This window comes from Pelophylax lessonae (assembly GCF_965119305.1).
Source record: "Pelophylax lessonae genome assembly, chromosome: 10".
Taxonomy (NCBI): Eukaryota; Metazoa; Chordata; class Amphibia; order Anura; family Ranidae; genus Pelophylax; species Pelophylax lessonae.
In genome coordinates, this window is record NC_138777.1 from 185,783,044 (window position 1) to 185,806,273 (window position 23,230).

The following is a 23,230-nucleotide window of genomic DNA, read 5'->3' on the forward strand; positions in this document are numbered from 1 at the left end:
AGGCTGTGAACAGAGCCTGTATCCAAATAGATGCAGGCACAGTTAAGGTTTCTTGACAGCCGGCAGTGCCAGTTGTCAGAATACAATGGCCACAATGGGAGATTCATCCACTTGTGCTAGTTAGAATGGATGGAAGAATCTGTTAGATTTTTTTTTGTCCAACCCATATGTGTCTGTGTGTTCGTGCGTGGCCAGGTTAAAGTGGAACTACACCCAAAAGGGGAAGCTCTGCTTTAAAGTGTGTCTAAATCCAGGAGCCTGCATTCACTATATCTGGTCTCCCACAGAACATGGAATTGCAATCATTTTAGTAAACATAAACTGCTAAATACCTTTTCTCATCAGCAGTATATAGCAGTCTTGTGACTTCTATCAGTGTCTGGTAAAGCTTGTAGGAGGAGTTTTCATCTTCCCTTGAATGTCCTATAAGGATGCAGGACCCCTGGCCCTCTGTCTGGACAGGGCTGATTGGCCCTGTGCTGATCACATGCACTCTCCCAAGGAAAAAAAAAACTGTAGCAATACACACCAAACTGAGCATGTGCAGCTTGTCCCCGAGCTCGGTACTATCAGGAAATGATTAGGAGACATGGAAGAAGGGGAGGATCAGAGGAGACAGAATCAAACAGCCTTTTTACACAATGCAGAGGATAAACACCTTAGGTTCCACAGTGAGTATAACAAGCATGCTTTCTGCATATGCAGACTGATTTTACTGTTGTGGGTTTAGTAACACTTTAAGTCCTCCTCCCCTCTCCGCTCTCATATTTGGCATGTCATTTTTTTTTTGGGGGGGGGGAGCAGGTACCCGGTCTCTCCTTCCCTCTGCCTCCCTGCAGTCTTCTGGGATATGTCACAGGTTCCAGAAGACTGTGGGACCTTTCACAAAGCACAGTGTGCAGCTGGCTGTGAAGCTGTGGGTGCCGGCGCTGGGAGCCCTAAGGCTAGTGAGGAACTAGTCTGGGTGAGGATGGTGCTAGATCCCTGGACAAGAGTCCTTTTTATAAAAACTCAGCAGCTACAGTATGTATAGCTGCTGCCTTTAAATAGTTTTTTATTTATATTCAGACTAGATAAACAATGCAATAAACCCACACTCACAGCAAGCTCCAAGCTTGGTGCCTTATGTGCATGATATCAGCCTCAGAACCTATGTAATTAATATGTGTCCTGAAATAAAGGGATGAGGTGGCAACCCTACCTACTGCCCCCCAAATTTCCCCTCCCAGCACAAATCCCCTCCGCTCACATGATACCACAGAGCCCATGGGCAGCCGTCCCTTCGCCCACCCCTTTGTCCCAGTCCTGCCTGGATCACATCACATTAAATTCACTAAAACAGGTAAAACAATTCACACAGAAATTTCTGCTGTGTCCTCAGTTGTGTTCTGCTGTTTGCTTGGCGTTTAGCTTTAATTAACACAATCCAGAGTGCTTTCCTCTCACTCTCTCTGCAGAGCTTACACATAGAATCATTAAGGCAATTAGAACGTGTGATGTGTCAGCTTGTTCCAGATAATGTGACATATTTGGATCGTTCAGATCGGAGGGCAACCGGGGAGCGTCCTTGGAGTGTTAGCATTTATTGATTATAACATACATAATGGCAAATATTTGCAGTTCAGCTGCCATAAATATAAGCCAGCCAATCTTTTACGGTTACATAATTCTGTCCTGGGTCCCCGTGTTCATTGTCATAGAAAATGACTGATCATCTTCTAGAATGGGGAGGTTTGTGTTCACGTTACAGCTGTTCTGTAAAGTCAAATATAAAAAGAACAATTTTAACATTTCATAAAAATAAAAAGCCTTTCTGTGTACTGAAAAAATTAATATTGTGTGGTATCCATACCCCACAGGGGCGGTCTGATTAGATCTGCCTCTCTGTTTTTTATGTGGATCTGAATGGAAGCTCCATTAGTCAATGGCCAGGCAGATGTGAACAGGCATACGCCCATTTACCTCTGATTACCTCCAAGTCCATTGTTGGGTTATTAAAAAGGTGTGATTACGTTACGTTCCATAAAGAAAAAAATCATAGGGTGGAAGAGAGGGGGGCATCTCCCCCTATTCAACTACCTACAGAGCCATAAAATGATGGTGATATGATAGCGGTCAGAAACTGAATGTTTGAATTTTTGTGAAAAATATATAGTTAATACATGTATGCAAGTTTACATTTTTGTGCATTGTACTTATTAGTGTTATTTGTGTATCTAGCTTGAATTGACATACCCACGGTCCTGATGAAGCCACTTCACTGTGAAACGCGTTGACATTATCTAAATATGGAGAAGCCCATTCTACTACAATTTGTTGCATATTCGTATACAAACTACTATATCAGATTATATGCTTCCCTATCCAGTTATGGGTATTGTCTGTATGCCTCTATGAGAATTAGGGGATTATATCCCCATAGAGTGTTTTATTTTTAATGTGATTTCAATAAACTGTTTTTTGTTTATATGTGTCCCGTATTGTGCCAATAAAGTCCCTTATCTTTAGGTAGTTGAATGGGGGGGATGTTTCCCCCCCTCTTCCACCCCACATTTTTTTCTATAAGATTTTTGGGATGTTGCACTTTGAAAGTCTCCAACAGTTTATACTTTCAGTTCCATTCCTTCAATGCTCCCCTGCTCGATTTCTCTTTTGGGGTGGCTCCATTCCCTTACAGCAGGGGTGTCCAACCCATAGCCCAAGAGAGTTCAGCATAGAAGCCATGGCGGTAGACAGGGACAAGCTGGCTGGGTACATGCACGTATGGATGGATGCCGGGAATGCCATGCAAGCATAGCAGCCGTGGTGGTTGATAATGAGGAGCCAGGCACAGGCACATTTGGAGGGATGCCGGAGCTGCCATGTTTGTAACAGCACTGACAGCAGAGAATGCAGGGACTCCTGATATCTCCAGGCAAGTAAATGCCACATGATGGTATCTGGGGGGTGCTGGGGTAGGCTGCCCCCCCCTTTGCCAAAGCCCCCTGCCCACAACCTCCCCTCCTCTACCTCTCCACAGAGTCCACACAGTACATAGTTGAAATCCAATATCCTCATCTATTTTTTTTTTTCTTGCATGGCTTCCACATCACAAAACAAAACAGACCCCCCAAAAAAAAAGAAAAGTAGGGGATTAAGGAAGATTGTTCAAGGAACATTATTACTCAGATAGGTACATCATCATATCAGTGATCGGTAATGTGTGATCTGCCCCACTTTTTCTGCTCATCAGCTGCACATGTTGGCATTTATGGTTTCCTCAATGAACTGTAGCTCCCCAGTCCTGGCAGCGCTCATGCAGCCCCTGACCATGACACACCCACCACCATGCTTGACTGTAGGCAAGACACAGTTGTCTTTGTACTCCTCACCTGATTGCTGCCAAACACCCTTGACACCATCTGAACCAAATAAGTTTATCTTAGTCTCATTAGACCACAGGACATGGTTCCAGTAATCCATGTCTTTAGTTTGCTTGTCTTCAGCAATCTGTTCGCAGGCTTTCTTGTGCATAGAAGAGGCTTCCTTCTGGGACAACAGCCATGCAGACCAATTTGATGCAGTGTGCAGCGTATGGTCTGAGCACTGACAGACTGACCCACCACTTTTTGGAGGAACATCTATGTCTGGTACTTGGGGTTCATGGCGTTTGCAAGGTTGTACTGTCCTGTGTGAACATTCCATGGTGGACTGGATGCTGATTTGGAGTGGACCCTTCATTGGTGATCGTTTATACCTCATGCTCGGTGGGCCTTCCGTAACAGGGGGTCTATACATCTGGTAAGGAGACTACCTTATTTATGCACGTGGTGATCGCCTGAATTTTGTGTCTGCTCTCACGGTGTTAGAATTCATCTGTATTTATTTCTGCATCTTAGCACCAGTTCCAGACGGACTTTATGGACTTTGTTTATTCATTTGGGGTCCTTTTATCAATGTGGCGCCGTACCTCCATACAAGTCCATATGTATAGCACTGATTACTGTAGTAATGTCACTGGTAACCCCAAAAGTGTCAAAAATGTCAGTCAAGGGTCCGATCTGTCCGCCCCAATGTCGTGGTCCCGCAAAAAAAAAAAAAAACGCAGATCGCCGCCATTACGCGTTAAAAAAAAAAAAAACAACATGTGGTAAAGAAAAAAAATTGGCCTAAAATGTTAAAAAATTTAGATTTTTACATTTTTTTTTTTTTTAGGGAATTTCATATAAATAAATGTGAAAAATATTGTTATTTTTGCAAAATTGACGCTCTCTTTTTGTTTATAAATCGCACAGGTGATCAAATACCACCAAATACCACCATTCGTTTAGGTACAGCGTCACACGACCGCGCAATTGTCCGTTAAAGTCACGCAGTGCCGAATCACAAAATAGGCCCTGGTCAGGAAGGGGGTAAAATCTTCCGGGGCTTAAGTAGTTAAGGGAACAGGATCAAATTTTTTAGATTAATAAATGCTTTAAAGAGCAGGCCTTTTCCTGACACTTGAGGCTTTCACGTTAAAATCAGTATTTTTTGCTAGAAAATTACTTAGAACCCTCAAACATTATATATATTTTTTAGCAGAGACCGTTGATAATACAGTTGTGGTCGTATCAATATTTTATGTCACACTGTATTCGTGCAGCGGTCTTTTAAAAGCAATTTTTTGGAAAAAATACATTTCAATGAATTAAAAAAAAACTAAACAGTAAAGTTAGCCCAATCTTTTTGTATAATGTGAAAGATGTTATGCTGATCTTAATTCTTTTTTTTTTTCTTATTTTAATTTTTATTTAATTTCAGACAATTACATCTTCATACATTTACATCATCTCTCCTGATATACTCAAGAAGAGAGAAAAAAAACAAAACAAAAACAACATAGAAGATGCAAACACCCTTTTAAGCCCTCCCCTCTCATCCACCCCCCTCCCCTACTCCCCTCATCCAATCCCTGATGCCAATGGTCTTCCTCACCTAACCTTTATTACTTCACTTCAGCCTTCTATCGTTTCCTCAATAAAACTTCTAGCTTCGTTAAACTCTCTCCACATCCCCCAGATCTTTTCATTTCTATCTAACCCCCTTTATATTTTGACTTAGTATTCCATTTCTTGTATAAATTCCACTCCTCTAAACCACTCTTTAATTGTTGGGGCCTCTGGTTCCTGCCACTTCTTTGGTATTGCTCCCTTGGCTCTACCAGCAGACTAGGGATCAATGTATTTCTGTATTGTTTAATCGGTTCTTTAACATTATGGAATAAACACACCCATGGATTATCCTTAAAGCAGAGTTCCACCCTGGATTTTTTTTTTTTTTTTTTTAATACCCCCGGGACAGTCAGGGCTAGTACATTCCACAATGGCTAGCCTCTGATCTGTCCCGGGTTGCACTTACCTGTTAGAACAAATACTTACCTTGAAAACGTCTTGTCCAGCGCTGCCATCTCAGATGTGGGCAGCTTGAAGCCAGCGAGATCCCCTTCGGCGTCTTCTTCCGCCTTCTTTGGTCCCACGATGCTCTGCGCCGGCCCCGACGTCACTTCCGGGTCGCGCGCGTCATCCCTCTACAGCTTCTGGGCATGCCCAGAAGCTGTTTAGAAGGGGATGACGCTCGCGACCCGGAACTGACGTCGGGGGCCGGTGCAGGCGCAATGATTCCTGGGAGCTATGATGTTCAGCTCCCAGGAATCATTGCAGAGCCAGGAAGTGACGACGGGCCGCGGCCGAGGAAGGAGGAAGAAGGAAGTAAGGTAAGTATTTTTTCTTCGCTACGAGGTAAGTAAAAAAAAAAAAAATATGCGATTATCCATTTCTTTTTCAGGTGACCCGGAGCGAGAAGATGGAGGTAAGTATTAAATTAGGGTGGAACTCCACTTTAACCTCAGTTCCTACAATATCTTTTATTAACTGCCTAATCTTTTGCCAAAAAAACACTATCTTGGGGCATTCCCACCATATACAGTATGTTCATTGTACCAATCTGGGGGCAACCCCGCCAATACTGTACATAGGGAATTTTTCTGCTTGTATTTTATTTAATTTCTCTGGGGTTATATGCTACCTCACCAGGCTTGTATAATTCAGCTCTATTGAGCTTATATCTGTTGTTACCTTATGAACTGCTTCCACTACTTTCTTTATTTGTTGGGTCTCCAGATGTCTACCTAATTCCTCTCTCCATTTTCTAATGAATGACGGCACCTCAGGTCCCCCCATTCCTATAAGAATTTTATATATCTTAGAGATGTTATGTTTTGCTTCTTTCTGTTTTGCAAACAGACGTTCAAGAGGGTGTAAATCCGCTCCCGATCGAATTGGTTAGGGTAATTTCATAATAAAAAGTTTTAACTGGAGGTACCCCATTCATTCAAATCCATCAAATTCTCCATTTGTTTCAAATCCTGATATGTCTTTATTTTCCCCTTATTTAATATATCTTTTATTTGTGCCCCTTCATCTAATATCCACTCACCAAACTGTTGTTTATTCCCTGGAAAAGTGAATTGTATTCCCACTTGGCCAACCTATATATGTGATCCAATACCCTAAAAACATTCCTAGTCAAATCAGGTGTCTGATCTTTATTCTAAGCAAAAAAAAATATGATTCTCATTTTAACCAGAACCGTGCAGCTCTGGTGTGGGTGCATGTACCTGAACTCACCCTGGATGCTTCAGGGCTCTACAACCGCCCCATGTCATATTGGGAGCAGCGGCTGTGTCTGTACAGCCCCTGTGTCCCCATAGATAACAATAGGACTGCTAGCACTGGAATGCACGGAACACCTGTACATCCATGTGCCAGTAAAATATTGCCCTGCATGGGGCACAGTTGTAATAGCCCCATGCTAATTTGTGAATTTCTCAGTCCACCCCTCTGTAGAAACCATTCCCTGACAGCTTCCTGTAAAATAAAGTTTTTTGCCCAGCTAGTTTTTTTTTCTAGAACAGGGATGTGCAAATTCTGGCCCTCCAGCTGTTGCAGAACTACAAGTCCCATGATGCATAGCAAGACTGACAGCCACAAGCATGACACCCAGAGGCAGGGGCATGATGAGACTTGTAGGGCCACAGTTTGGAGGGCCACAGTTTGCATATCCCTGTTCAAGAAGAAGCAGCTGAGCCACATACACTAGTTCACACTGCAAAGTCTTACTGTACTTAGGGCGGTATCTTGCCCCCCTCCCATTCTTCTCCTGTGTGGAAAGCCTTTTCTTTCTGATGCCATAAAAGAGGAAGCGCTGCACTTATTCTCAGAATGCAGCTGTGCAGACTAGAGGGGAGAAGAGAGCAGGGCGCCTGCAGAGTGTTCAGCCTGTTCCTGCCTGCCGCCCGTTGGTGGGCGAAACTTTAGCATGAGGAGGGTGATGTCAGATCACTCTGCCTCTCCTTCTCCTGCCTGCCGAAGCAAGTCATTTGCAGACTGCAGTTTGCAACACGAGGCGGTCAAAAGAAACTCTGGCCATGTCCACACCTACTGGATTGAGGTACCACCCCCTCACCTCCCCCACCTGTGCCATTGCCCACCCCCTCCTCTATTGTTATGTAGTAGGGATATGCAGGACAGGGTGGTTCTGTTTGCTCTGCTTGAAGACACAGGAACCAAGCTCCGGTGTTTACAAGTGACAGCGGTGAGCGGCAAGCACAGGGTTAGAGATGGAGGTGACAGAACGGCGCTCCACCACATTCTGGCAGAAGAAAAAGCCCTGAGTATTGCACATGTTTTTAACAAAGCAGTTCCTTACAGCATTTGGCTAGATTCATGTATCTTTGAATGCAAAGCAAAAAAGAATTGGTCTATATTTAAAGCCAAAACTTTTTTGTGTGTTTTTAAAGGGTATGCTATGTATTTAGACATACCCTAACACTACATAGTTGATTATTGCTAAATAGATGGCACTGGTAGGCACTGGATGGCACTGATTAGCAGCACTGGTGGGACAAGGGGGCCGATGTCTTTCTAACAGAAGCCGGTAATGGCTTTCTTCTTCTCTTCACGTGAAGAAAAAAAAGCTAGTAACCGACTTCTGTTTACTTCTGTGATCAGCTGCCATTGGCTTAAGTCAGCTGTCATTGGCTGTCTGTGGGCCTTAAACTGCATTTCTACTTTTGCAGTCAAATTTGAAAAAAAAAACCCACTATGTGTCCTTTATGGCTTCCCATTCACACAATATACCTAAAAATAATTTAAAAAAACTATTACTTCAATTTCTAGGTGTTTGTTTAGAGCAGGGACACACTGAGTTTCGGCTCATTACCATATTACCACAGCTTCTCAATCCTTAACACTGTGTTAGGATAGACAGTGTTTAAATCTATCTTACAACTTTAATAAGATCTGCCAGCACAGTACAGAGAGGGTTAATTTGTAGAAAAGACCCAAGCCCTTCTGCATAGCAGAGAAAACTACTAAACCCACAACAGTAAAATCAATATATATATATATATATATATATATATATATATATATATATATATATATATATATATATATATATGCAGTAAAGCATACTTGTTATACTTACTGTGGAACCTAAGGGGTTAATCCTTTGCATTGTGTATAAAGGCTGTTTGATCCTGTTTTTCTGATCCTCCTCTTCTTTCAATGTATCCAAAAAATAACCTGATATTTACAGAGCCAGGGGATGGGCTGCACATGCTCAGTATTGCTAGAGAGTTTTTTATTTCTTGGGAGAGTGCATGTGATAAGCACAGGGCCAATCAGCACTTTCCAGACAGAGGATCAGGGGAGAATTAAAACTACTCCTACAAGCTTTACTAGGAACTGATACAAGTCACAAGACTGCTATATACTGCTGATTTTGCTATGTCAGACAGTACAAAATATATACTGTTTAAAAAAATTAAAGGAACAATTTACAAACACATCAGATCTCAATGGGGAAAATATCATGCTGGATATCTATACTGATATGGACTGGGTAATGTGTTAGGAAGGAAAGGATGCCACATTGTTTGATGGGAATGAAAACGATCAACCTACAGAGGGCTGAATTCAAAGACACCCCGAAAATGAAAGTGAAAAAATGATGCAGCAGGCTTGTCCATTTTGCTGAAATTTCATTGCAGCAACTCAAAATAGTACTCAGTAGTTTGTATGGCCCCCCCCCCCACATGCTTTAATATATCCCTGACAATGTCCCAGATCTGGACCAGGGCATCACCGAGCTCCTGAAGAGACTGAGGTGCAACTTGGTGGCCAGATGAACTAAAACATAATATCCCAGAGGTGTTCTATTGGATTTAGGTGAGCATGAGGGCCATTGGTATCAATTACTTCATCCTCCAGGAACTGGCTGCATACTCTCGCCACATGAGGTCGGGCATTGTCATGCACCAGAAGGAACCAAGGACCCACTGCACCAGTGTAGGGTCTGACAATGAGTTCAAGGAGTTCATCCTGATACCTAATGGCAATCAGGGTGCCATTGTCTAGCTTGTAGAGGTCTGGCTGTCCCTCCATTGATATGCCTCCCCAGACCATCACTGACCCACCACCAAACCAGTCATGCTGAACGATGTTACAGGCAGCATAACGTTCCCAATGGCTTCTCCTGACTTTTTAACCTCTGTCACATGTGCTCAGGGTGAACCTGCTCTCATCTCTGAAAAGCAAAAGTCCTCCAGGATGGCACATCAATACATGCCATTGCCGGAAGTTTTGTCTCCCAGCACAGTCTTAAAAGCATGGAGGAGTTACTCTATAAGCGTTGAACAGGGCCATAGACGGTCCTTAACCCAGCAGCAGGACTGGTATCTGCTACTTTGTGTAAGGAGGAACAAAATGAGCACTGCCAGAGCCCTACAAAATGACCTCCAGCAGGCCACTGGTGTGAATTTCACTAAAAAAACAATCAGAAACAGACTTTATGAGGGTGGTCAGAGGTCCTGACATCCTCTAGTGGGCCCTGTGCTCACTGCCTGGCACTGTGGAGCTCGATTGGCAATTGCCATTGAACACCAGAATTGGCAGGTCCGCCACTGATGCCCTGTGCTTTTCACAAATGAGCGCAGGTTCACCCTGAGCACATGTGACAAACGTGAAAGGGTCTGGAGAAGCCATGGAAAATGTTATACTGCCTGTGTCATTGTTTAGCATGACCCGTTTGGTGGTGGGTCAGTGATGGTCTGGGGAGGCATATCCAAGTAGGGATGCACAGACCTCTACAGGCTAGACAATAGCACCCTGACTGCCAATAGGTATTGGGAGGAAATTCTTGGACCCATTGTCAGACCCTATGCTGATGCATAAAGAAATTCATACCATTAAATAGCCCCCAGGCTCGCTTGACATAAATCCAATAGGACACCTCTGGGACATTATGTTTCAGTCCATCCGACGCTGCTAGGTTGCACCTTAGTCTGTTTAGGAGCTCAGGGTTGCCCTGGTCCAGATCTGGGAAGAAATACCCCAGAGCACCATCTGTCGTCTCATTAGGAGCATGCCCTGATGTTGTCAGTAAAAACGATAGACAAACACAAGGGTGCACCGGCCTAGTCCATTATCCTTTTAAGCAGGTTTATTAAAAGTAATATAAAAAAAATACACACAAACGAGTTCTTGATTCTTCAGAGGCTCTGAAGAAGAGGCGCTGCCTCGAAACGCGTAAGCCTATACAACTTCGGGGGACGATCCAATCCCGATCTCGATGCTGAGGATTTTAAACTTTGTTTGATGTGCTTTTATCAAGAACTCATTTGTGAGTATTTTTATTCTATTACTTTTAATAAACCTGCTTAAAGGATAATGCACTAGGGCGATGCGCCCTTGTGTTTGTCTATCGTTTTTAGCCTTCCCAGACCACCCTGGTCTTGTGAGGGGCTGCAAGGCTGAAGCATTCCAAGGTTGCCGTGTCAATAGTTCTCGACATCTGCAAGTCTGTAGCCAAGCTGGATAGAGGATTGCACCACTCGGAGCGCAGGGGATGGGTGCTTTGCACCAATGGTTTATTTGTTTGCTCCTGATGTTGTCAGGCATGCATACAAGCACGTGGGGGCCATGCAAACTACTGAGTATCATTTTGTGTTGCTGCAATTAAATTTCAGCAAAATTAAATTTCAGCAAAATGGACTAGCCAGCTGCATCATTTTTTCACTTTGATTTTCAGATGTCTTTGAATTTAGCCCTCTATAGGTTGATTATCTTCATTTCCATCAACCGATGTGGCATCCTTTCCTTCCAAACACATTACCACATCCATATCAGTATAGATATCCAGCATCATATTTTTTCTCCTTGAGAGCTGATGTGTTTTTAAAGTGTTCCTTTATGTCTTTTGAGCAGTGTATACCAGAGATGAACTCAGTATATATTTTTTGTATTTTCTCCAGACATACACTTCTAATTTTTAAATGTCAAAGTGGTAAAAGAATTGTATTTTACCTGGGTCTACTTGATTTTTAGAAGTCCATCCTAATTTGATAGTGACATTTAATCAGTCACATACATTTTAAACGTTTGAAAGACTCCTGTGCCTAGATTTAGACACCCTCTTACAAGACCATAATAAAGACATCCTTAGCTGAACTCTCTAGTTATTGGTACTATGACTAATGCACAATTCAGAAAAAACGCAATGTAAAACAAAAGAGGAAATCCACGTGTTGCCCAGTTTTCAGCTTATCAAACAAGCAACCAGGAGAGACAGCGTTATCCGGATATGGGTGCTATCATGACAGTTACCAGATGATGGAAAGGCCACTGGAGATGGTAAAAGTTTATTGTGACAACCAGTCAGTGTAGAATTGGGTAAAAGTTAGAATAAAATGCTGATGCAATACCAGGCTGGCCTAGTCCGATGGAGATCGGTGGATGGCTGCTGGATCCACTGGATTGAACAAGGAGGGCCACTGGTGGAATGTAATGCTGCTTAGGAGAGGCGCAGACAAACGGGAGACAGGCTGGGCCCGTCGGCGCTCCCGCGTGACATTACTGTGACTCTAAACCACAAGGTGGAAGTGTCGTGCCCGGAAACAGGAAGCAGTTAGAACCAGCCTGGAACGCATGAAGGGAGCGTTGCCGTTCTGCACGCATGGGGTGAAAAATGATTTTATTAGGCTATTTTATGTAATGGTCAAATGTCTTTCATTGCTTTAAAACAGAAAATGTCACATTTGGCCACAAGTATGGAAAATTCCTATGATACTTATCGCCATCTATTGACCAAATGCAGTATTTTCCTTTCTAAATCTAGGAAAAACATTTGAGCACAGGAAATAGTCTAATAAAAATTTGCCCCATTCTCATAGAATGGCAGTACATACACTTTCATTAGCTTAATTGCTATGTGAATTATTTATAAATACAACCCTTGACACACGTGTGTGTCCCTTTTTGATATGTGTTATGCATTATATCATGATTACTTAAAACAGTCACCAAGGATTACCAGTGCATGTTTTCTTCTATACCACATAAGTGAACGTATGTATTTCTTAGTAACATTGACAGTAACAGACCAAATATTTCACTTGAGATTTTATAAAGAGATTAAGAGATTAGGGAGATCTGCACTGTTAGGGCCTGATCAGATGGCTGATTTTATTGCTGGCAATGCTTTACCAGCGACAAAATCAACTAAGTTCCAATTAGACATTAACTCATGGATAAGGATAATAAAAAAGCAGTGATAAAAGTAAAATGTTGCTGGTTTAGAGCCGGTTCACATACAGGCGACCTGACTTGCCGGGGCGACCTGTGAAGTCGCAGTGTACAGCGTGCACCGCGACCTCGGAGAGACATGCACGGACTTCATATCATTGAAGTCAATGCAGGTCGCTCCAGGTCGCCCCAAAGTAGTACAGGACCCTTTTTCTAAGTCGGAGCGACTTGTGTCGCTCCTATTAGAACGGTCCTGTGCTAATCTATGGCAGGCGACCCACGGCGACTTGTCAGGCGACCAAGTCACCTGACAAGTCGCCCCAGTGTGAACCGGCTCTTAGGCAGCTGGTAAGCGACTTCAGAATAATGAAACTGAAGTTTGGTGATTTTGTCACTTTTACTCGCCATAAAATATTTCATTTGACATGGTCCTCTGTAATTTCTGGAATTTAAGTTGTTGAGTATTGGTCATAAAATTGGCTGAAATTAATTAGAAACATAAAATCTGCCTGGTTGATTTGATAATATCTACATTTTTCAATTACATCCATTTTCATGAACTGAACAGTGTGTGAAGATGGAAGGATAGTTTATTTTAGGACTGGTACGTGACTATATAATGGCTGTGCAGAGATTTCGCACTTCTGCCTAGTAGCACTTGGGTCCTTGGTTTGAATCCCAACCATAGCACTACCTGCCTGGAGTTTGCATGTTCTCCCTGTGCCTGCGTAGATTTCTTCCGGGTACCCTGGTTTCCTCTCACACTCCAAAGCCATGCTGGTAAGTTAATTGGCTCCTGTCTAAATCGTCCTTAGTATGTGTATGTATGAATGTGAGTTAGATACCTTAGATTGTAAGGTCCTTGAGGGCAGGGACTGATGTGAATGTACAGTATACTATATGTAAAGAGCTACGTAAATTGACAGTGTGATATAAGTACCTTAAATAAATAAAATAAAAATAGTAGTGACTGACAGATAAATTGACAAAGATATAATTATGCCAAACACTTACTTTGGTTCCAAGTAGAATTCTAATGTCCAGGGTTTGTTTCCTCTGTTCTAGAATACTTAGAAGATGCTCCTGGAAAACACCAATCTTGGTAAAGAAGTGGTCATTGTCCCAACATCCTTCAATATTGTCAAAATCGACTCCCAAAGTCAAAAGAAACTTAACACTTCGGGGGTCCAAGGCTATCTGTTGAGGTCTGCAGAACAGGGCAGTTCTTGTGCGCTCGTCCAAGATGGTTAAATTCAGCACTTTCCTGGAGCGGACAGCAACCAGTGCCGCTGTCAACCCAACAGGTCCGGCACCTACCACTAGGATGGACACCCGGGCTCTCCATTGACGAATTCCATCCACGCTCACCTTCACTACAATATAGACCAGAATTACTATCAAGGTGCTTAAGGCTGTGTCAACAGCAAGTTGGTCATGCATCTCCTGTCCACTGTCCAAGTGGCCCTGCACCTTCTCCATATTTTCCATCACGATAAGGGAAAAGTGGCCAGCTCACCGAAGGCTTGGATGTCCAAACTTGTACCATACAGCCTTTGATTTAATGCAGCATCATAGTGAAACACTTTCTGCTAAAATCTTGTAGCATGAGGCATAATTAAACGTCTTAATATAGCATATCACATCATATTCCTGTCTCCCAAAAACAGATTTCATATCAGCTGGCCACACTGTCAGAAAAAAGAAGAGACGTCGATTATGATCATGCACCACTACAGTAGCTTAAAACACTTACACACTTGAAGAATACCCTCCACCTCTCTCCTACTGATTAACAATTGACTCCCTCCCATTGGCTGTTGGTGTTCATCAGCTTCAGAATACATTATATTTCTCTCTCTCTCTCGCTTGCTCGCACTCTCTCTCTCTCTCGTTGTGGCTTATATGTCTGGATCAGGCAACAAATAAATCACTGGATGAGTCTTTCTCCTCTCTGAGCCAGTTTTCTGCAACAGATCTTCAGCAAATATCATCTGCTGACCTTAACCTTTTCAGTACAGGAGAATTCTGTGGATTAATTGCTGAATCATGCAAGCAATGCTTTGTTTACTCAGATATCTAACTGCTATGAGATTCATGCATTAGCTGCAGGCAATTTCAAGACATTCTCGAGTTGTTACATGGATTTAACTGGGTGCTCATTTCTCACGTGTTTTATTTAAAGCAATACAATTACAAGCAAGCACCTGTTCTAAGATCCAAGACAACTAAGCTGTTGAAGTGCTCTGCAGTTATATTGAAGGCAAGTGTGACCTTCATAAAACTGCAGAGGGTAAGGGATCTGTAAAAGCAGTGTATGGCTATTATTCTCAGGAAGGAACATATTGCTTGAATCTTAGAGGGAAAAGTGCTGCTTGGGTTCTGAGTTCAAATCCCATGGATGTTCAAAAATGCTACCTTGCAGTGGGGCTGTCCCTGCACTGCAAGTTTTAAAGCAGTCAAACCAAAGTAGGAGCTAGTCAAATAGTTAGTCACATACCGTAGTTAGTCTGGTTGAAAAAAGACACAAGTCCATTCAACCCAAAAAAAAGGGGGGGGGGGGGAATAATCTTACAATCCCATATACACACTCCTATACCCACAGTTGATCCAGAGGAAGGCAACAAAACCAGCAAAGCATGATCCAATTAGCTTCAGCAAGGGTAAAAATTCCTTCCTGAGCCCCAGAGAGGCAATCATATATTCCCTGGATCAACTTTAAACAAAAAATACCAACATAGCGCTAGAGTCCAATGAATCTTAACCAATGAGTGCTTAACCAAGTCTGAAAACATTCACCAAGGAAGGGGTTAACTCGGTGTGGTGAATGATGTACCTTGCTTCTCCGTCCACCAGCGGGATAACTGATAACTGCCAAAACCTAAATAGAAAAGACAGAGTGCACCGGCTCCTAGTGCAACACCGCTTATTGTTTAGAATTAAAAGATAACAAAGTAACACTAAACACTCACATTCAGGGCCGGTGCTTCCACTAGGCAAACTAGGCAGCTGCCTAGGGCGCATTGCCACCTAGGGGCGCAGCCATGAGTCGGCACTCTCTCTCCATCATTAATGATTCTTGTGAGCTGAGGGGAGAGGCGGCAGTGGGCGAGGAAGAAGACACAGAGGAAGATGATAGGTGTCTGAGGCAGTGGCAGAACTACCAGGCCTTGGCTTTCCACCGCTGTTTGGGGGAGCCCCAATAGGCAGGAAGGGAGACCACTGGAGTGCTGCCTGCATGATGATCCTCTTCGGCTGGAGCTGAGTGGCCTAAACCCCGAGCAGGAAGTGATACTCTGCACTAAGCTGGTGGGCTGAACCTGAGCCGGAGCTCGGCACTGACTGCTGCTTCTCCATCCACCACAAGCCGGTTGGAGCCATGGTGAGCACTGTGGTCCAGGAGAGGAGCGTTCTGGGAAAAGGAATTACGGTGAAGGAGGGCAGAGTGCGTACCACTCTCTTCATACTGCCCAGTGGGTGTCCCCAGAACAGGGGATTGGGGTCCCGGGGTGTGACTTGGGGATCCCTGGTGTGAAAGGGAATCGGGGTCACCAGGTTTGCCATGGTGAATCGGAGTCACCAGGTGTGACATGGGGGATAGGGGTCACTGGGCGTAACAGGGGTTCGGGGTCACCATGTGTGCCCTGAGAAATTGGGGTCCCTTTGTGTGCCATGGGGGATTGTTTCCCCAGGTGTGACATGTAAAAAGATCAGGGTCTCTCCTAGTATGACATGGAGGAACATCAGGGGCCCCTGGTGTGACATAGAGGAACATTAGGGTCACTGGGTATGACAGCATGACATTGAGGAATATTGGGGTCCCAGGATGTGACATGGAAAAACATCAGGGTCCCTGGATGTGACATAGAAGGACATAAGGACATGAAGGAATATGGGGGTCACTGGGTATGACAGCATAACATGGAGGAACCATCACATCAGGGTCACTTGGTATTACATAGAGTTGTTTTTAACCCTTTCCCTTTTTATTTTTTTTTTTGGGGGGGGGGGCGCAAGTAGCTGGTCTTGCCTAGGGCGTAAAATAGTCTAGCACCGACCCTGCTCACATTGTGTTCAGAGTACAAGCACATCTATGTGAAACTGTAGTGCCTCTCCCATGTGTAGGGCTCCAGGCTGGATCCAGGGTAAGCTGACAGCCAAAGTTCTCAGTGTAACCCACCCGCACACAACAAGGATCCTCCGATCACCGGGAGACTCTATCCAGATACACAGAGGCATGGGCATGGCCTCCTTCTTTAGATCTCAGACCTGAAGGAGGCCACGCCCTATGAAACGTGTTGTCATAGCAACCTTAGCGTCAGATACCAGCTGGCACTGCTCGAGGATCTCTTGGATGTGTATCTGGATTGAGTCTCTCGGTGATTGGAGGATCCTCGTTGTGTGCGGGTGGGTTACACTGAGAACTTTGGCTGTCAGCTTACCCTGGATCCAGCCTGAAGCCCTACACATGGGAGAGCCACTACAGTTTCACATAGATGCGCTTGTTCTCTGAACACAATGTGAGTGTTTAGTGTTACTTTGTTATCTTTTAATTCTAAACAATAAACGGTGTTGCACTAGAAGCCGGTGCACTCTGTCTTTTCTATTTATGTTCCTGGATCAACTTTATCTATACATTTTAGTATAAGACTGAGTTCAAACATCTGCGAATGGGATGCAGGTTTCCCTGCATCCAATTTACATGACAGGAGACTGTGACTGGCTCCCAATGGAGCCGGTTCACACATCTCTGGAGTGGCCGCGGAGCGCACTGCAGAAGGGTCCTCTGTGTCTTTGGCTCTGTTTCAGGTCCAAATTCAGGCAAAAATTCCAACCCAATTTGGACCTGAAACGGTTAACAGGGAAACACACAAACCCCCTGCTGCAAGCCGCGGCTGCAGATAGTGTGAACCCAGCCTTAATGAGCTGTCTGATCTCCCTCCTCACCCCCATCTATCGACAGGGATACCTGTCATCACTCTTTATTGGAGACTCCGACATGGCTTTCAACGGGGACAACACCTATGACAAGACCGAGCAGAGCCCCAAGGAACAGAATGTTTAATGCAAGTTTAGGTAGGAGAAACTGTTACTTACCAGATTCTCAAGTCCCGCTTGGAAGATGGTCCCTGCAACCATTTCTTGGCAGTCAGATGCCCCCTGACACCATCAGGACCAATTCATAGCCTATTGCCCTGCACTAGGCATGAGGATGAGGGGCAGTCTACTGCCAGAGAGCAGGGGAGTAAAGGAGAGTGCAGGCTGCCAGGAGTGGAGAATCAGGTAAGAAAAACTGCTATTCCTGGCCCCCTAAACACAAACAAGCTTTTAACGCCCAGGCAGCCCCACTGCAAGGGAGCATTCTTTTTCGCCTAAGAGATGGGCTTTAAAGTGGTTGTAAACCCTTACATATAGCCAGTGTAGTGACTGGCCTCATGTGATACACAGATGAAATAAAACCTCCTACCTAAGTTGCACCTGTTTATCTGCAGTCTTCTCTAGATCTGTTTAAAGTTCAGACTTTTTTCAGGGCAAAGAGCTGAAGTTACACTCTGCAGAGCTCAGTGAGGAGAGCTCTGAGAGCTGATTGGAGGGAAGGAACACCCCCCCCCCCTCCACACAACACACAGGAACAGAGCTGAGTCTGTCAATCAGATGGAGCTCCCTCCCCTGTCACCATTTTTCTCTTGGTGTCAGGAAACCTTGACAGAAGTGATTCAAGCTGATAGAGGAACGAAGCAGCAGACAAAAATGACGCTTAGTGCTTTTATTTAAGAAAAGTACACACTTTAAAGGGCTATGCTTTGTTCATATTTCACGTCTGAGGATTTAAGTAAAAGATATTTATGATTAGCCTAATAACATGGAATAATAAAGACCCTTTTTTGGCCTATCTCTGTCCATCAGGGAGATTTCTCTTCCCTTCCTGCACAAGGGGAAGCAAGACGAAATCTTACAAGCAAGGAAAAAAATAGACTATGTTCACCAAGACAAATAGAAAATGTGATTCATTCCAACAATCCCAGACAACAAAAAACCTGACAAGCTTTTTTGGCTCTACCGAAAAAAAAAAAAAAGTTTTGCTTTACATAAACTTTGAATAGTTTAATTTAATTGCCCAAGAACGTGTATGTTGCACCTGTGTTCGGTGAAGGCTGCATCTACCTAATAACATGTGTTTTGCTTTGCGATAGTTTCTTTGCAATAATTTTCTGATCAAACTGGTTCTTGTCTGTCCTTGTAATTTTTATAGGGATTTAAAATTAGAAGCTTCACAAGGAGCAGAGAATATGTGAAAGAGCCCTGGAGCTATCCTAACAGAAATACCAAGCAATGTGAAAAATTTGGGAAGTACACCATGCACACATGCCCTCCACCTTAATAAAGCCTCTTAGCAGATCCCAAATTACAGAGTTTAAACACACATAAGGAACAACAGACCCCTACTGGTGTCTCAAAGCTAGGCAAGTATGGTCCACTGGGTCCCAGCATATAATTTTTACCATTACAGTTGCCACAACCCCCGAATTGGACTCAAATTGCTGCCATACAGAGAAAGGAACGTAGGATGTACATGGCGTGAATAGTGCTAATATACGTTTATTGTTAAAACCACAGAAAGGTACTCATATTACTCAAGTCAATCATAAGCAGTCAAACAACATGAAGCCTTAGCGGCAGCTGGCATCTTAGGGCAAAATTATGTCACAGGTTCATGGCCCGCACAATGGTTTTCACGTCACAGCGCGTCGTCAGGGGAACAGGAGTGTGAGTATGCAATGCCAGAGCAAAGAACTTTATAGACTGCTCCAATCACGTGATCGGACATTAAATGATAAAAACAATCTTCAAGAAAATGACATCCGCAATTGGTGGACACTAGAGCACAAATGAAGACCGAAGACCAATGTTACGCTGAGCGCTCCGGGCTCCCTGCTGGCCTCGGAGTGCTCACAGCGTATGCCCCCAGGCAGCACTCCAGCGTCTCGGCGTGTGCGTCCCCGCTCTCAAGGACGCGCGCGCGCCGGGACTCTTAGATTCAAAGGGCCAGTGCACCAGTGATTGGTGCCTGGCCCAAAGTGGTTATTAAGGGTTAAGGTTTGTGAGAGGCAGTGCTGACTTAATTAGGCTTCACCTGTGCACTGCCCATAAATACCTTCTCCTCCCACAACCACAGAAAGGTACTTGTGGACCAGATCTTTGTGCCTTGTGCCTCTGAGAAAGCGTTCCCTACTGTGTTAGTTCGCCTTGCCTGTTGCCGAACCCGTTGCTACCGACTACTCGCCTTTGAACCTTTGCCGCCTGCCCTGACCTCTGCTACGTCCGACTATGCTCTTGCCTACTCCCTGTGTACCACGCCATATCAGCTGCCAGAGAGGTCGAGTTGTTACTAGGGGACACGGCCTGGTAGTTACCGCCGCAGCAAATCCATCCCGCTTTGCGGCGGGCTCTGGTGAAGACCAGTAACTGCTTAGAACCGGTTCTCTAGTACAACCCGCGCCATCGCCTCTCTGGTCCAGAGGATCCACTACCAGTCCTGCCGGTTCGTGACAACCAATTAGCGCTCACCAATACATAAATCCTCTACTGCTGATTTAAAAACACCATGCGTGGCTAAATATTTAAAAAAAAATAAAAGCCTGCAAGCATGATCAAAGGAGCCTGTGGTTGTTCCTTATGTGTGTTTTATCTTTGTAATTGGGGATCATAATCATCTAGGTAAGAGGCTTTATTGCGGTGGAGGGCACGTGTACATGGTGTACTTCCCAAACTTTTCAAGTGGGTTGGTACCTGGTGGAATGCATCATTATTCTGAGGAGAATAAGAATAAGTTTCATTACACTATGTTTTATCTGGTTGTGGCATATAAAGGAATTATTTTTATCGAACTAATTATTTTTATTGAACTATTTTATTCACTGTTTGATAGAATTCTTAGATTAAAAGTCAGAATTCTGAGTTTCAAAGTCAAAATTATCTGCTTCAATGTTAGAAGTTTGAAAATAAAAATCAGAATTCTGATTTCTAAAGTCAGACCTATGAGATTAAAATTTAAAGGTTAAGGCTTTAGTCATAACATGGCTTGTACATTGCATGTGATTGGGCACTGGTAAATAAAGAGTACACAGTGAGAATACTCATAGATCCACTACAAAGAATCTAAATTCTTCTAATCAGACTGCATGGAGGAAGAGTAGAGTATGGACTTTCCATAGGAAAGTGGAAAGGGTACAGATAAATGTGTCTTGGCAGGCAAGCTGGGGAAAGTTATTTGGCCAAGATTTGGATAAGTGTACTGGAGTTATTCTAACCCTTTTATTACTGAACTTGAAATGGAAGTAGCCCTACAAACAGAGGCGTAGCTTGAAGCTTGTGGGCTCTGATGCAAAAGTTGAACTGCCCCCCCCCCCCCCCACTACCACCTGCTGTTTCCCACGTGCTAAGATACTCCAAGTGGCTAAAGAGTTATTTCAGATCTTTTTTTACATATCGAGAGGGTAATTCAAAAGATTTTGGAGAAACTTTTCACATTTGTACATGTCTCTTCAAATCTTTTGAATATCCTGGAGCAGGGGTAGACAACCTTTGAGAGGTGGAAGTCTCGCCCTTTCATCCCCGAGACTTTTTTTATCAGCCATAGGTAATGGTCTTGGCCACCTACGATAAAATTTTGGGCTCTCCAGCACCTTTGGTTCGCCCATGACAGCAATTTTCCCGCGGCGGTGTGTGCGTCCCACCTCAGCCCCTCCTCCTCTCAATCAGCTGTTCGTTAAGTCTTAGAATTTCATTGGACCGTGAAAATGTCTTGTGCGCATGCGCACCGGGGCTCGCACCAGCTGGGTTATGACGTAGTGTCAAAGGAAGTGACGAGGTCCGGAATTTTCATGGGTCAGACAAAATTTTTGAACACCGGCAGTTAGAAGGTTCTAATAGTGCACAATGAAAACCTGTTACTTAGTGTAACTAAAAGGCAGCCTTCCTTCCTAGGCATTTTGCCAAGTCACCCCTGAAGAAACCTCAAGACACCCCAGGATGCTCTGGTTAAAAAAGGCTTCTTTAGGACGTGGCAGCCCACTTTATTGAACAAAACAGAGTTCACATAAACATCAGTTGCCCCCACCGGCATCATCATCATGAAAAGTCCACTGAAAGTACCAAACCACCTGGCTTCCTTGTTGGCAGCACTGCTGCTCTCCTTACCTGTCCCTCTTAGCCTTTAGTCACAAAGCCCTGCTGCGCAGCACACTCCTGGCCTCTGGATAGGGGTTTTCCTGACACCCTGATAGGAGCCCACCTGACTCCTGGGATGAGACCTTCTGATTGCTTGCTGGGGCATCTCTGACCCCTAGTTGAGACCTCCTGTCTCTAATATGGGAGCTGTTTCAAAACTGGGAGCCCTGAGCTATCCTCAGGCTTGAGTATATAACAACTGTGCACACCTGTGTACTCACACTGGCTGCAGGCACCCAGTAGAATCCAGACTCAGGATTGAAGGTTCCATCCCATTCAGGACACTTTGAATCCTTCAAGCTCTAGGCCCCAATCCAGGACTACGGAATCTTGAGAAAACCAAAAGCACATCTTTCTCCACTCAGAAACAATAGTCTGGAACTTTGCAATAATCCTTAATGTGAATCTTGTGTCATTTACAATAGTACAATAGTATAATAATAAAATGGTCCAAATTAAGGCTGAGTTTCAGGGAGATATAAAACTGTCTAAAGCAGAACATCTGGATGGAGAAAGATCGTGGATGAAGATTGACAATCATCCAATGGAATCAGAGCAAAAGTAGTGATTGCTATTGAGGATCATTCAAAAAAAATAAATACAATTAAAACAGATCCTCTATGGCAGAGAGTACCTTTTCTATAGGGGGGGGGGGGGGGGGGAAGACTACATTGTTAGAAAAATCTGAAGCACTCATGACACCAGGTAAGAGTAGTGACTATGACACGGCTCCATCATGTCCGGGTAAGACTGATCAGTTCAATACCTAATGAAATGTGACACAAATGCGATAGATAGATAGATAGATAGATAGATAGATAGATAGATAGATAGATAGATAGATAGATAGATAGATAGATAGATAGATAGATAGATAGATAGATAGATAGATAGATAGATAGGGTATTTTACATATATTTGAAGGCTTTTTCCTACCTGTGTATTTTGGTCACCATGGTGACATGACGTTGAAGCCATTCACGTGACCCGCCACCTCTCTCCTCCTCTTCCCCTCCCCTCCTCCTCCCCTCCTGTCTGACAACAGTGACGAATCCTCAGCCCCGCCCACTGCAGACAGCCGTTAGACGGGGAGTGGAGAGCGGACAGGTCACGTGAGCGGTGCTCGGCCCTCTGAAAACTGGTAAAGAAAGGCTTATTTTTTAAAAACACATACTCAAACACAGGGGCACACAGGATTATTAAACAGACCAGACAGGATGGTATAAAGTGGCTTAACCTCCTTGGCGTTATTCCCGAGTGTGACCCACACTCGGGGTACCGCCAGGGAGCATCGCTGGATCCTGGTAGAGGTTACTTACCTTGTCCCCGGGATCCTGCGATGGGTCCCTGCTGCATACGGCGGCCGGATCTTCCACCCGATGCTGTGAGCCCCGGCT

General features: G+C 44.1%; 1 protein-coding gene across 2 annotated transcripts in view; it reads right to left on the reverse strand.

Moving 5' to 3' along the window:
- Positions 1-23,230, reverse strand: part of LOC309565254 (uncharacterized protein) — a 177,391-nt gene that overhangs the window by 140,137 nt on the left and 14,024 nt on the right. The window contains exon 2 of one of the 2 annotated variants that reach the window (XM_082270134.1): positions 13,620-14,293. In XM_082270134.1, the coding sequence (XP_082126260.1) occupies positions 13,620-14,093 (474 nt within the window). In that variant the 5' untranslated portion in view covers positions 14,094-14,293. Of the gene's footprint in view, positions 1-13,619; positions 14,584-23,230 lie in introns of those variants that run through there. The other variant, XM_082270135.1, reaches the window with a different exon arrangement.